This window comes from Talaromyces rugulosus, chromosome VI (genome assembly GCF_013368755.1).
Source record: "Talaromyces rugulosus chromosome VI, complete sequence".
Lineage (NCBI taxonomy): Eukaryota > Fungi > Ascomycota > Eurotiomycetes > Eurotiales > Trichocomaceae > Talaromyces > Talaromyces rugulosus.
Genome location: NC_049566.1, coordinates 4397553 through 4411279, shown reverse-complemented (window position 1 = coordinate 4411279; position 13727 = coordinate 4397553). Strand labels below are relative to the sequence as shown.

General features: G+C 46.3%; 6 protein-coding genes across 6 annotated transcripts; 1 reads left to right on the top strand and 5 right to left on the bottom strand.

The window, feature by feature from the left end:
- Window positions 1–631: 631 nt before the first annotated feature.
- TRUGW13939_11831 (uncharacterized protein) lies at window positions 632–3813 on the bottom strand (the record flags this gene model as incomplete). The annotated part of the gene is made up of 6 exons (XM_035494935.1): window positions 632–1275; window positions 1327–1555; window positions 1608–1780; window positions 1855–2142; window positions 3422–3456; window positions 3758–3813. The coding sequence occupies 6 exons, from the start codon at window positions 3811–3813 to the stop codon at window positions 632–634; spliced, it is 1425 nt and encodes a 474-aa protein (XP_035350828.1).
- A 284-nt stretch (window positions 3814–4097) lies between these two features.
- Window positions 4098–5214, top strand: TRUGW13939_11830 (uncharacterized protein; the record flags this gene model as incomplete). The annotated part of the gene is made up of 3 exons (XM_035494934.1): window positions 4098–4128; window positions 4190–4427; window positions 4482–5214. The coding sequence occupies 3 exons, from the start codon at window positions 4098–4100 to the stop codon at window positions 5212–5214; spliced, it is 1002 nt and encodes a 333-aa protein (XP_035350827.1).
- Window positions 5215–5444: 230 nt separating this feature from the next.
- Window positions 5445–7117, bottom strand: TRUGW13939_11829 (uncharacterized protein; the record flags this gene model as incomplete). The annotated part of the gene is made up of 2 exons (XM_035494933.1): window positions 5445–6607; window positions 6661–7117. The coding sequence occupies 2 exons, from the start codon at window positions 7115–7117 to the stop codon at window positions 5445–5447; spliced, it is 1620 nt and encodes a 539-aa protein (XP_035350826.1).
- A 764-nt stretch (window positions 7118–7881) lies between these two features.
- TRUGW13939_11828 (uncharacterized protein) lies at window positions 7882–8954 on the bottom strand (the record flags this gene model as incomplete). The annotated part of the gene is made up of 2 exons (XM_035494932.1): window positions 7882–8543; window positions 8609–8954. The coding sequence occupies 2 exons, from the start codon at window positions 8952–8954 to the stop codon at window positions 7882–7884; spliced, it is 1008 nt and encodes a 335-aa protein (XP_035350825.1).
- A 792-nt stretch (window positions 8955–9746) lies between these two features.
- Window positions 9747–11048, bottom strand: TRUGW13939_11827 (uncharacterized protein; the record flags this gene model as incomplete). The annotated part of the gene is made up of 2 exons (XM_035494931.1): window positions 9747–10189; window positions 10256–11048. The coding sequence occupies 2 exons, from the start codon at window positions 11046–11048 to the stop codon at window positions 9747–9749; spliced, it is 1236 nt and encodes a 411-aa protein (XP_035350824.1).
- A 1081-nt stretch (window positions 11049–12129) lies between these two features.
- Window positions 12130–13714, bottom strand: TRUGW13939_11826 (uncharacterized protein; the record flags this gene model as incomplete). Its single annotated transcript, XM_035494930.1, has 3 exons — window positions 12130–13172; window positions 13229–13594; window positions 13651–13714. The coding sequence occupies 3 exons, from the start codon at window positions 13712–13714 to the stop codon at window positions 12130–12132; spliced, it is 1473 nt and encodes a 490-aa protein (XP_035350823.1).
- Window positions 13715–13727: the final 13 nt, after the last annotated feature.

Genomic DNA, 13727 nt, shown 5'->3' with positions numbered 1-13727 from the left:
TTCTGCCCAGATCTGGAAGCATCACGCCCACACGGTTGGCTCGGATCTGGGCGTGCAACAGCGCGGGGAGTTCATCTGTACTGCGGTGCGTGGGCTCTGCTGGGCCGGGGGAGAATTGCCGATATCACATTCTTGTCGGTACGGAGACTCGGGGGAGTCATGTCTACTAGCCTAAAAGGTGAAGACCGTTTAGTTATCTTATTGTAAAATTTGTCATCAGAGAAGCCAAATGAAGCAATCAATGTTATTTAAAATAATAAGGTAGGAATAAGTATGGAGAGATGAGATTATGTGCTCAGCTGCCCCCAGATTTGGCCCCAGTACTCCAGCTGTTCCAGCCTCCAGTCATCAACCTCAACAACGCTATCATTAATCCGAAATACAAAATTTCCCGGGAAGACTGAATAGTCCGGCCAATATGGTATGTCCGCGATGCCATGATTGTTAGGATTCAGATCATGAACGAACGAGATCCAAGCGCGCGACATCAGCTTGGAAAGATCATAATACTCTGGGTGAGGGCCTATCCAATTCGTGTTATTCGTGCTGGCACCAGGATCAATGTTAAACACATAGCATATCTAAATAGACTGATTAGACACAGATTCCGTTGAAATTTCGAAATATGTATTCAGACCTCTGAGAAGTGGGTAACAAAAACAGGCGCCACTGTAGCCATGATAAGTTCTATCCCATTCCATGGAGCCTGGTCAAATCGAAAGCTATAAACTGGCTTTCTTTCCGACTGTGGTCGCGAAGCGTAGGTTTTGGCCGTGAACCTTCTCCCGGCTTGGAAGATTTCGTCTGCAACGAGAGCGGCTCCCCGCTTGAACTGATAGCCTTGAGAAGCAAATCGCTTCCCCCCAGTACCAAAGGGGCATCCTTGAATGGGGTCATCGGGATATAAATCCATAACCTTCGCCACGGTGGCATTTTGAAGACCATAGTTAATTTCGGAAATGTAGGCGTGAATATCACTATCGGTATTTAGAGTACCTCGAGGCGCAAAAGCAGTGCATTCATCCGTGTTCGTTCCTGCTAGAATAGCGAAATCTGCGATGAAACCCTTTTCAAAAGACTCGGATGGCAAACGTGTCAAAAAGCTTCCGTCCACGATGGGATAGATGGCAAATGGTGATAAGGCGTTATAAAGAGTTTCATAGGGCACTCGTCGAAGACAATCCAGGGAGTCGGTGGCTTTTGAGCACCCAACTGTCTCAGTCACATTGTCGTACATCGGCTGATAGGTGGTATTCAATTGGGAAAGGGAGTAAACTGGCAGTGCCGTTAGCGACCTCAGATAGATCGTATTTCGAGTTGGCTTACCTGCAGGACCCATGGAATTCCCGCTTTCCATGATGGCTGCACGGAAAAGGCCGTTATTGTTACCATCAAAGCCCGTTAGGTGGTACCCAACACTAAAACCACCGGCACTCTCTCCAGCAATAGTCACTTTGGACGGGTCTCCTCCAAAATGACGAATATTCTCTTGAATCCACTCGAGCGCGAGCCTTTGATCAAACCGGCCAATGTTCGATTCGCCAGCATTGACAACCTGTTTTGACGCTAAGAATCCCCACCCCCCCCAGCCGGTAGTTGATAGATACCGCAATGATGGGTTTGTCAATAATAACAGAGGCATTGACAATGTACGATGTGTTGTATCGCGGATCAGCACTTGAGCCTGCGACAAAATTGCCGCCATATATCCAAACGAATACAGGTAAACCGGCGTTCTCTCGCACTCCAGCAGGTCTAACAATATCAAGTGTCAAGCAATCTATGGTTTCTATCAGTGTTTATTGAACGCGAGGTGCAAACGAGTCCCTCTCCTATTCTCTATTGTTAACATACCTTCGCCAAAGGTCAACCCAGCATCCAACGGCCCATATCCCGGACAACTCGCTCCCCTTCTAGTGGCATCGCGGATGCCATTCCAAGAATTCTGGTAAGATACGGGACGTCTCAATCTCAAATCCCCAATCGGAGGAGATGCAAATGGAACACCTAGGAACACGTCTTCACTGAATTCGGGAAGGTAAATTCCTTCAAGTGTCCCATTCTTAGTATCCACTCGAGGAGTTTTGGAGGGCGAGGGCCCAATTCCCGCATTTGCAACTGTCAGGCACAGAAGTTCAAGAGCTACAATGGCACACGCATCATGAAATTGGTGCAGTTGGTGTTGGGAATAGCCCGCAGAATTTGAATTTTTTTTGACTTATTAGCAGCGCATGGAGGATCGCGGATACAATCGTTGCTGCGGGTGGTCTTGGAGCTTGACTACTAGTTAACTACTAAGCAATGCTGAGTTATGCAAACTACTGATCACCTAATCGACGTGGAAAATCGGTGATCCTCCTGAAATAACATAACATGGGATGATGCGTCGGTATCCGATTGGATCAATTTATTGAGAAAATGAGTATATAAACTGATAGAAAGGTCATGTATTAGAATAACATGCTTCCTTTTGAGTAATCAAATGGACACCTATCTTGTACTCATATCTCCTTGCAAATCGTTGCCAAATAATCGCTTATTACACAAATTCCCTGATTCCCGAAGCTTTGACAGGGCCTTTCGGTCGTTTCAGGGCATTTTCTTTCAAGAATAGACTTTTTTTTTAAGCACAGCTCCCATGCGAAGGAAAGATCTTCCACTCCCTTTGATCGTCTGAGGGTACACCAAACTTCGTTTCATCAAGGCCGATCACAGCGTGCTTTGGCAGACGCACGCAAGGTTGACTACTGAGACAAGCGCTGCTGCACGCTCGTACCCTGAAACGGCGCGTCATCGGTGTAAAAAGTGACCACGAAGAGAACTCCTTACCAATAAAATAAAACTTGCACCCACAAGTGGGACAGAAGCATACTGAGCCGGAGTTAGGCCGTCTAACTCCGCTATCCACCGAGGATGCTGAGACGGCCCCCAAGACGCAAATATCAGTAGCGAACAAAACTCACCTGAAAAATAATTAAAGATTAAATGACCTGAATATGTCAATTGAGGAACCAAGCATTAATTATCTTGCCAATAGTAATCACAGCACTCGCTAACCGACAGAATTTTTACCATACTTATAACAAGCCTCAGGTACTAACCCTAATTAGGCTAGCTTTATATACTATAATCTTTATTTCTACTGTCATATAATAACTCTAGACATAATTGCCATCCACGCTTTTAAAGTTCTAGAGCTGTAGAACTAAGATTATAATATCGCTTTGCATAGATCCTTGTAGGACTTACAAGTTTCATATTAGGAAAGATTAAGAAACTAAAACCTGTTCTAATGTCCATCCATTACTTTTGCTTTGTATCCAGCTCTGTAACCACTTCCTGTTCCTTTAATGGAGACTACCAGTGTTGGGATCTACCACAATCCATCCCTAACTAGATTTTAAATCCTGATTAATCTCACCCCTGATGAATCTTTTCACTTTCTCATCTTCAGCACTATGACCTTTAGTGATTAGTTTGGTTATCCAATTGACCCTTATATCGGGCCCTAATAGCCGATGGTTCGCCTGCTTCCAAGAATACTCCTCACAATTTTCTTAGTGATCTGATCTACTTGTATAATTCTAAATAATAAAGGGGGATCAGCGATTCCCACTCCTCAGCAGGACAAGCTGCCTAGTGACGAACTAGGACTGGTTCGGTTAGTGAAGGTTGACATCGAAAATCAGTCACGTGTCAAGGCACCAAGGCATCAGTCTTGGCATTCACATGCAAAGCTTTCCCTGGAAACTCAAACCTCGCGTCAAGCACAATCTTCTGCTGCACCCCTGCCCGTGGGGCTACAGTGAACATTTGATTCTTTGGTTATCCTGCTTATCTGCTTATCTGCAGGTGTTGTCCGCTTTGTGGCCTGCTGACTTGGCGCGCTAAGTGGTTCGTTTGGTTGAATCGCGAGCTAGTGTGCCCAAAAGCCGATGGAACGTGTCAGGGATCCAAATTGCAGCTGAACCACAAATTTTCTATATTAAAAGCATGATCGTCTCCTGACTCTATACTCTCGACCTCACCGAACACCACGCGTACATGGCGCAAAGGCCCACTCGCATTTTGCAGAGTTGTGCTGGTCATTCTTGATCATGGAAAAGTTTTCCCAGTTCCGGGACCGAGGTAAGTCTTTTTTTCTCCCTCTCTTCACAGTAGAAAACAATCTAACAAACGAAATCAACAGGTTCCGGCATTGCGCCCTTTTTCCCGGTCCCTCCGCAGCCCTCGGGCTACATGCTACCGTTGCACGTCTTCTTGTTTTGCTTCCGGCTGCCGCTACTTATATTTGTGTGCTTGAGCTATTTCCTCGTCTTGCAGTTTCTCCCCATCGGTTCGCTGGGCAAAAAAGCATCGCTATGGTGTATTCTCGGCGTGCCGAGTCTATGGTGGATTGATTTGCAGGTCGATGGTGTCAAAAGAGGGTTGGTTTCTTGAAATCAAAATATTTGTGGATATTCTTAACCGGACTATAATAGACATCTCGCAAGTCAACGATCGCGTCTCCCCGCGGGAAAATCTATCATCGCCTCTTCCTTCACATCGCCCATCGATGCAGTCTACCTAGCGGCCATCTTCGACCCGATTTTCACTGCCTCGTATCCGGATACACGCAAGGTAGAGCAGCTGTCGCTTCTCGGCGCCATCCTACGCTCTTTCGCAGCACCCGAAAACACCCCTCCGGCCGGAACACGTCTAGTCGACTTGTCCCAGTTGCTTGAGAAATACCCTTCCCGCCCTATCGCCGTCTTCGCCGAGTGCACCACAACCAATGGCCGTGGTATCCTACCGCTAAGCAGATCGCTTGCTTCGGCGCCCCCGCGCACCAATATCTACCCGATTAGTCTGCGCTACACTGAGCCCGACGTAACCACGCCAGTGCCGGGTTGTTATACCAGTTTCCTGTGGAATCTTCTCAGCAAGCCTACGCATTTCATCAGAGTGCGTGTTGCTGAGTATGTGAGTACGAGCAGTAAATCCCCGTCGGAAGCTCACAGCACGAGCAACGGCTTCTTCGACGATGACGAGGACAATTCATCCTCGGCGAGTCTCCTTCAAACGACGACCACCGATCTAAATAAGGAAGAAAAGGCTCTTCTGGACCATGTGGGCGAATCGCTAGCGCGTCTGGGCAGAGTGAAAAGAGTTGGGTTGGGAGTCAAAGAAAAAGCCGACTTTGTACGCGCTTGGACCAGGCACCGACGACGGTGACAATGGGTTTCTTTTTTTTATAAACTTTGATATAAGTTTTATTTTTGATGTGCGTGCTTGTACGAACAGTGTGATAGAGTAGTACGATTTGTGGAATGTTTAAGCATGTTATCAATATGAGTTCAGCCATTGGCCTCGTTGAATTATTCTAAACAAATATCTAAAATGCACCTTGGTACCAGCCCGAGGGACAGCCCAACTCCTGATCAAGAGAATAGTGTACAATAAAATTAAGTAACCTTGAGTCTCCCTACCACTGCCTGTGTGGCCAGAAGTTCAATACGCTGGGCGTACAGGTCCATGGTATGCATCAACGGATCTCCAAAAACAAGACCCCGGAGGTCTACATCTGCCGCGGTAACGGCTTCGACTGTGTCTGGTTTCTTGCTATTTCTTGACGAACGGGAACGATGCGCGCGGAGGACGACTAGTCGTCCAGCAAGTGAGAGGGTTGCTTCGGGGACTTTCCATGTTGCTTTTTGTCTACTTTGGCTTGTCGAAGTTGAACACCGGGATGGTTTGGCATATAGCTCCAGCAGACTCTTGACGTAGGTCTTATCTGCTCTGGCCACGGGGTCACCTTCGTTCACAAATCCAAAGAAGAGGCTTTTGCTATCATATGGTTTTCTGCCACTACCACAGTCTTGTCTTTGTAATGGCAGTAACGAGACCGGCGGCGCCCCAAATGTCACGCAGTGCACCCTTTTGAACAGCCCGCGTAGGTGCGTCAACTCGCTCGACACGGTTTGCGAGAACATATGGCAATAAAGCAATGCCGCCACGGCGCCGCCTGCACTATGTCCTGTAATCACGAGCGTACAGCTGGCTCGCTGTGGGTTCTCGTTTAACAAGTCACGCAAACGCGCAGCAACCGGCTTGACCATGTTCCGAGCCACGCTCAGAAACCCCGAGTGACATAGATTCCCCTCATCATAGAGAAATTTTGATGGTGGGGCCGGTTCGGTGTTCATGTTGACGGCCCAGTCCCTAAAGTTTTGTGTGCCGCGAATGGCAAAGACGATGGTGTTCATGTCATCGAGGGGCACAGATTTGACGAGCATATCCTTAGTGCCACGTAACCAGTCGCCTGATATATACGTGTGGCGTTCTGGGCCAGATGGCTTCTCGTATGCACGTCGCGAGTACGTTGCCGCGAGACAGAGCAAGGGCCATGTTTCAAACTGAAGCTTGAGTGGTGGCAGTGAGGAAGAGGTGCATGCATTGGCGTAATGTCGCACCTTGGTGAACGGACTGATTTTGGTGGTAGAAATCCGTGCTTTGACTTGATTTTGAGGTGATATCTGATGCTTTCTTTCGCTCTCATGCCGGGAGTCCTTTTTGCCTGGCCGCGGTGGTAATGGCGGCGCTGCATCTGTATAGTGTGCATCGACTACTACATGATTAATGAGCATACAAATCTAAACTACCAGAAGAGTTTGAACAAACCAATCTCGTTAATCTCCCCCTTAAAAGTCTCGTTATCAATCGACGTAATCACTTCATCCAACCTCATACCAACAGCATCAAGCGCTCCGGTGTACTGCTGTCGACTCGGCCTCGGGCTGAGGACGGCACTATACGTTTCAACCGCAAGATTCCCCGCGTCATTGAGAGTAGCTGCCAATGAACCCAAGTTCATGCGCGACTGCCAGCACCGTTGCGGTTTTGTCGGGCGTACATGGTAAGTATTGTTTGGATGATGTGCTGTCGGGTATGGATATCCTGCAGTTGCAGCTGCTGGGTTCTGAGGATAGTAGAATACCGTCGGCCCTTGCGGTGGATGTGCTAGGCTGTATGCAGAAGACGCTGCATGTGCAGCTGGTGACTGATGGTGCGCAGCCGGGGAAAGGACTGGCGTGGGAGGAAGAGTTTGGTATGGTGGTGGCGGGCTGTCATGATCCATCTCGTAGGGTTGTTATACCTGTTGTTTCTCTATATCGATCGACGCTGGAAGGTGATAGCTTGGTCATATTTTGGACCTGCAGATTCAAGAGCCTGCAGCGAATGCGGCAATGTCAAGTAAACAGATGAAGCAGACTGAGTCACATCGGCGTAGATATATATTATTTCCCCCCCGGAAAATCGCCGAATCATGTGAAATCGCGGGACCGACAAGAAAAAACTTTGCAGATGGAGGAGCAAATAATATTCAATAGAACGAGGTCGGACCAGTGCGCACAGCCTCGTTTTGGTGTTGTGGCTCGTGCCTGCCCCGCCAATCGCGGCCGCGGCTGCCGTCTGAACACTGATCGGCCTCGCCACAGAGCAGACTCTACGATACTACCTTCAGACATCATTCATATGTTAATTCATTCATTTCATTGATTCATAACGATATAGAGAGTGGCCAGCAGGTACATACAGCATGAGCAGCAGAGCCGGCCAAGACGAACGTTCTCGTGATTGCAGCGAACAAAAACGAAAAGAAACAAAACAAGCTCGATTAAACACGCATATCATCACTGCAATGAGCAGCGGAAAAGAACCTTGCTGACAAGGCACAACAGCTAGATGCTGATGCACTGATATAGCACACCGTCGGCCAAGCAGCATAGAAAAGAAGAGTGGGGATTCCATAGCAAGAAAGAAAGAAGAAGAAAGAGAAGAAAACAACACCAGCTGCGTCCATCTCAGAAGGGCCATCCAACCAGTTGGTCCGAAGTGATATCAGACAGGAAAAGGAGGGACAACAGGACCACCCCTTAGGGTCATGATGGTGTAGTTCAGGCCCTCAGTTGCCATGACCAAGGCTCTGCCCCTCTCCGCCTCTTCAATTGCTCCCTTTACCCTTTCTTTTATCTCAACAAACGGCAATGCCACTTCAATCTCTCCAGGCAGTTTGATGCTCAACATTCTTGGGTTGAGGTGGGACCTGATTCCACTAGGAACAAAGTTGCCAAGGGCGTCTTCGTACGACTCCTTGGGACCAAACGTGCAGGTCCACGCAGGGACGAGCTCCGATTCAGAAAGGCCAAGTTCATTCTTGGTGATGACGAAAAGTCTGAGTTTGATGACACCAACTATCGGCTTTTTTTCCTTCTTATGATAGTCGATGATGGCGTTGGTCAGGTCCTGCAAGTCCATCTCGGCGATTTCTTGAACTTCCAGATCCCAGGGGCACCAGCCAACTGGAGCACGTTCTCTCACCTCAACACCAAGGACGAATTTTGTCTTTTTGCCACCACCGCGAATCCACTTGTTTGCACCATGAACAATTTCGTTCCCGGGTCCAATAAGCACTACGATGCGTGGAGCAGGAGAACCCTCTTGGTCGATCTGACCATCACTGCAGACCAGGTCGCCATCGAATTCGCCATCGAGAATGTGTGCTGCAGCCATTTATGTTAGAATTTCCGAAACTGCAAAGAGTTGTTGTGGAGAGAATCAGACTTACGCTCATTGTAGCTTGTGGAAAAAGTCTCCTGTGGCAAGTGCTGGTGAAGTTTGTCGATGACAACAGGGAAAAAATCCTCTTGAAATGCCATTCGAATGGCCTTGCCGATGGCATCTTCTTCGACCTTGAGAGAGATGCTGTTCTCGGTAATGTCATACTCCAAGCCCTTGGGCAGACCATTTTCCTCAATCCACTTGTTCATATCGATAGGCGAGATGGGAAACCGCCTGATGACGATCTTTTTCCCGGGCAGAGACTGGAGGTCATTTATGATATCAAGGGTGAGATCAAAGATGTTTTTGACCCTCATGAGGGTAGCTTCGATGAAGAAACTACGGTTCTCCATTTTGCCAAGGAGGCAAGCCCCCAGATGGGAGCAGATATTTGATGACTTGTGAGGATCAGGATGAGGGTGAGGATGATGAATTCTGGGGATGGGAATGGGGATGGTGGAGTTGGGAAGAATTGAGGAAGGCGGAAGAGACAGGCAGCAGCAGAAGAAGAGAAAGATCGGTGAGCTGAGACAAAGCAATTGTGTGATCCTTCGCCGAGACTTTTCTTCAACGACATAATCATGGCACATAATCATGGCGGGGGCTTTTGTTGTGATGAGTCGCCATCTGACCTAATAGGGTGGAAAGAGATAGGAAAGTGAGTATATTTGTGAAAATGGCTAGTATTACTATGTGTGAATGTATTGTTTATAATAAAGAAAGAATAAAGAAAAATAAAGAAAAAATGTACTAAATATTAATATAAATTAACTTCTAACTATGGGCACATATAGTTGTCTTACTTTCACATATAAGTAGTGTAAAGAATATACATCCTTATTATCTGAAAGTGCTTTGCTGAAATAAAATATTAATTGATGTGAGTGTGGATATTTTTTCTTTGTTTCAATGTTCATATTTGGTATTGTTTTGATGTAGGACAAACCAAATAAACCAAACTGTCCTACGCTTCACCAGACACTTGAAATAAAATCGATATCAATAAATCTATCACCAACAAAAAACTACACGTACACGTAAGCAGCTGTACAAACCCTTTTGAAAAACAAGAAAAAGCCTACATAGTATAGTACAAATGGCAGTCTAATCATTCATGCCTTGCTGTTATCCAGTCGTCGGTAGTATCATCTCGATACCGCCCTCTCCGATACATCACCCACGTCTTTCAACTGTCGTTGTTCCCACCCAGGCACAAATTCGCCAAGCTTATCACTATCTGGCAGGTCTATTTCTCGGAACATCGGCAAAGCCCAGCGAAGAGAGCAGGACGGGCCATTATCTTTTTCGCTTCTACACCCGGTAGCTTCTATTTCAAACACCGACGCCATTATCAAACCTTCAACATAATAATAAGAACGTGGATCGTCTGAAGGGTCTGGCAAGCGAGGATAGATGTCCCGATTGTGGAGTTGGATCATGAGCTGACCGAACACGTTGTTTCTGCATTGTGTCGAGAACCACCTCGGTGTCTCCTCCGAATGTGCGCCAAAGACATAGAGATTGATGATATCACGCAGGGTGGACAATAGTTTTCTTAATTTCTGCTCCCGGCTGTGTATGAGAGTGTCTGTTAAAAAGAAGTTGTTTTTTTTTTAGCTAATGGTGAAGTTACAAGGATTTTCTTGGCACATACCAATAAGTTTCTGAGGGACTGGCAAACCAAAATTCATAAAATAAGGGCCATAGTGGGTGATTAATTTGTTGAAGCTAGTCCGGAAACCTCCACCGTAGCCTAGCTGTAAATTAATATAAAGTAATTTCATATCATACTTCTGGGTATCTTCTAGGCGCCGATGTCGACCAGTCCACGGTAACGGGCTTTCGATCCCCCAGCGGAATATCCAAGGATTTAGAAGCGGTATCATCATCAGATAGTCTGCTGCCATGACCAGCTTAACCATGGTGTTGATACCTAGCTGGTCCGGGATTTTGATAAACTGCAAATGGGCAATTTGCATAAGGATCTTGAAAGCCTTGAAGCCCCAGGCGGCATTGATTTCATATCGGCCATGCTGGGTTGCTGTCCATATCCTGTGTCGAAACAAGGCCTTGAAGTAGCCTGATCCCATAGACAAGCATGTGGAAGATACTTTGAAACTGGTCCGGAGTTTCTTTGGCTTGTCCGGCTCTGGGTTGGTATTATTTTCGCTAACATGGTCGTCGTCATTCGGATAAGTGTTGAATTCTCCACTTGGGTCGTATTCCTCTTGTACTGGTGGGGCCCTGTCGTCTTCGGGATCTAAATGTAATCCTCGGCCTGTCTTCTGGAAATACACCCCTTCTGGATCATATTCATCGAAGCCGTCCGATTCATACTCTTCGCTCGAATCCCACCCAATGTCATCCTCATTACCTGTTCTGATAATATCAATGATGGTGTCGCCCTCCGGGTCCACTACATATAGGTCATCTTCTAGGTTCGACATATTTTGATTTTTGATATTTGATTTTTTTGGTGCAATAAATGCTTCGCTGTCTGATACAAGATTTGGAGCGTAGTAAGAATAAATATTATTCAGAGACCAACTACCACTCTAGATACCCATGGGGGCAAGTTGATCATTTCATATCTTCATGAATGAAACATTCTTTGTCGATTCTCGAAACAAGTGGCGCGAAAGACAGAGTTTCATATCTATTTTAAAACACCTAGGGTTTCAGAGGTCAACTGGTAAGGAGTGCTGACTATTTATATTCATGTTTGTAAGAAATCTTTGTATTTACCACATACATCTAGTTCTCATGGGTTGTGTGCAAAACATAATTCAATATTAACACAGAAATTAGGAATAAATGTTGTGAAGTCAAAATACATATGTAAACCTAGATACTAATAAACAAAAGAACAAGCACCAGTCTCTTTGTGACCAGACAGCACCACCAATTCTATGCTAAGGAACAGGGCCAGCTTGCTATCCACAAAGCTTCACAAGAATATAGTTACACAAAATGTTTTTCTTCACATAAGTGAAAATTGTCAAATTCTGCCAACTTTCAATGTACGGAGGAAGTCTATGCTTTGTTCCTCGGAGACATGCTCTTTGTTCCTGTGCCTTGAAATTTCAAGTAAAGGATAAATAATCTACTAGCCTATACAAGGGCTTTATAAGTATTCCAATAAACAAATGAGCTTTTAATATCTATACAGTAGATGAGAATCACATATTCTAAGCGATCAGTTAATCACATCGTTTAATATGCATGCGTAGACGTATTGCCCCTTCAATGTTGTCAATAGGGTGGTATTCAACTTGGTAGAGTATGGAAACTATACATATGTATGTTGCTTTATTTTTCTCCTTGAAACACATTGACTAATAAGGGATTTTTGGTAACCCCGAATTCTATATCGAATTTTAGGATGTTCCGAATGTATACACCGATCATGTATAATTTTACTATATTATTAAGATCTTCAGTTAAAAACAAAACATGCAATTTGTTGATAACTCGTTCAGTAGATTCCAAGATATTGCGAGAACGGTTTTGAGTACCTGTAACTCAATTTTATTCATTGTCCTCCTCAGGTGGAGTGTTGATAAACCAGCACTGTACAGCAGCAACCAGAGCTACTATTCCTGATCCCCACCATGCCAAAGCACTGAAATGATGATGTTGACCGATAGTCTGTAGTAAGCCAGCCGCTGCCGGTGAAACTGTACGGCATGCTGCCCCAGCACTTGCAACCAGTCCATTCACGCGGCCAAGCATAAGAGTATCTGGGGTCCACCGTTTGATGTATATCAAAAGAATTGGGTAGGTAAAGGTTGAGAAGACGTTTCGCATCGTCAACCAGGTATAGAGGCCGATCGTTCGCCATGTGCTTGTAGGAATGAATGCCAGGTAGGGTACGCAAAAGTATGAAATAGGGTGCAGTGTGGTCACCAGCAGGAGGGTCGATTGGATGCCGACACGTTCCGTAAAAAAAGGGAAAAGTAGTTGAACTACTAACCCGATAATACCGTTGAGTCCCATTACAAGTCCAACTTGTGTTAGACTCATACCGAGACCACCAACTCCACCCATATAGTGCGGCGGAACGCTGGTGTCGGGCGGGTCTCGAAGAAAAATAGGAAGAAGCTGGATATAGGTAACAGTATGACTGCTGAGCAAGCAAATTGCAGCCACTAGCATCCACACGTTTATCCCAAGTCCTCTAAATGGATTAAAACTAGCTGGAATAGGGTGTGGTTCTTCCTCCCCGGTGCTGGTCGCCCCATATGACGGTTCTTCCACCTCAGAGCTAACTGGGTAAAGAAGTGGTGTCTCGCTAGACTCATCATGGCGATGCTCCCAGAAAACGTACTTTGTCTTTCGGTGCCGCAGATTGGGATGTGTTTCTTTCAAGGCCACCGAGGCAAAGAGCATCGTCAGGAAGACCATTCCAGCGCAAATGAGATTTGGCAAAAGGTAAGGAAACTGCTGAAAAAGTCGACTTTTCCCAAACAGAGGGAGCTCACTCTCTGCTGGGCTGGCAAAAAAGCCTCCAATGGCGGGTCCTAGTGTGCATCCGATACTGAAAAAGAAGGGCATCACGGCATACGCTCGGGCTAACTACGTTAGCTTCGTCCATATCAATAAAAAGAGAAATAAAGGGACAGCATACGTTCATGCTCCGGACGTGTGACCATTTCCCCGACCATAGTTTGAACAACTCCGATATTGCCATTCAGGGCACCACCGAGTGCTCTCCCCAGCACGGCCATCCATATGTTCGACGAGAAGCCCAGGACGAACAAAGAAATCATAGTTCCTCCACAGCCAAGCAGCAGGACAGGCTTTCTTCCGACGCGATCTGAAAGAGCTCCCCACCAAAAGCCAGTTAAGGATTCGGCGAGCGAGAACACTGCAATGAATACGCCGGCATAAAAGGCAGCATTTGACGTCTTGGCGCCCAGCAAATACTGCATGAAATCGTAGGCATAGGGAAAGACCGACGTAAGCGCCACGGGCTCTGCAATTCGGCACAGCGCTAGATGAAGGTGAGTTTTATACGCCATTGAGAGGTTTTGCAATGGAGCAACGTACCAAGCAAGAAGAGTTGTGCCGTGGGGAATTCGCCCTGTTTAGCAGCTGTCGCGTTGTCATTCATCGTGGCACGTTCG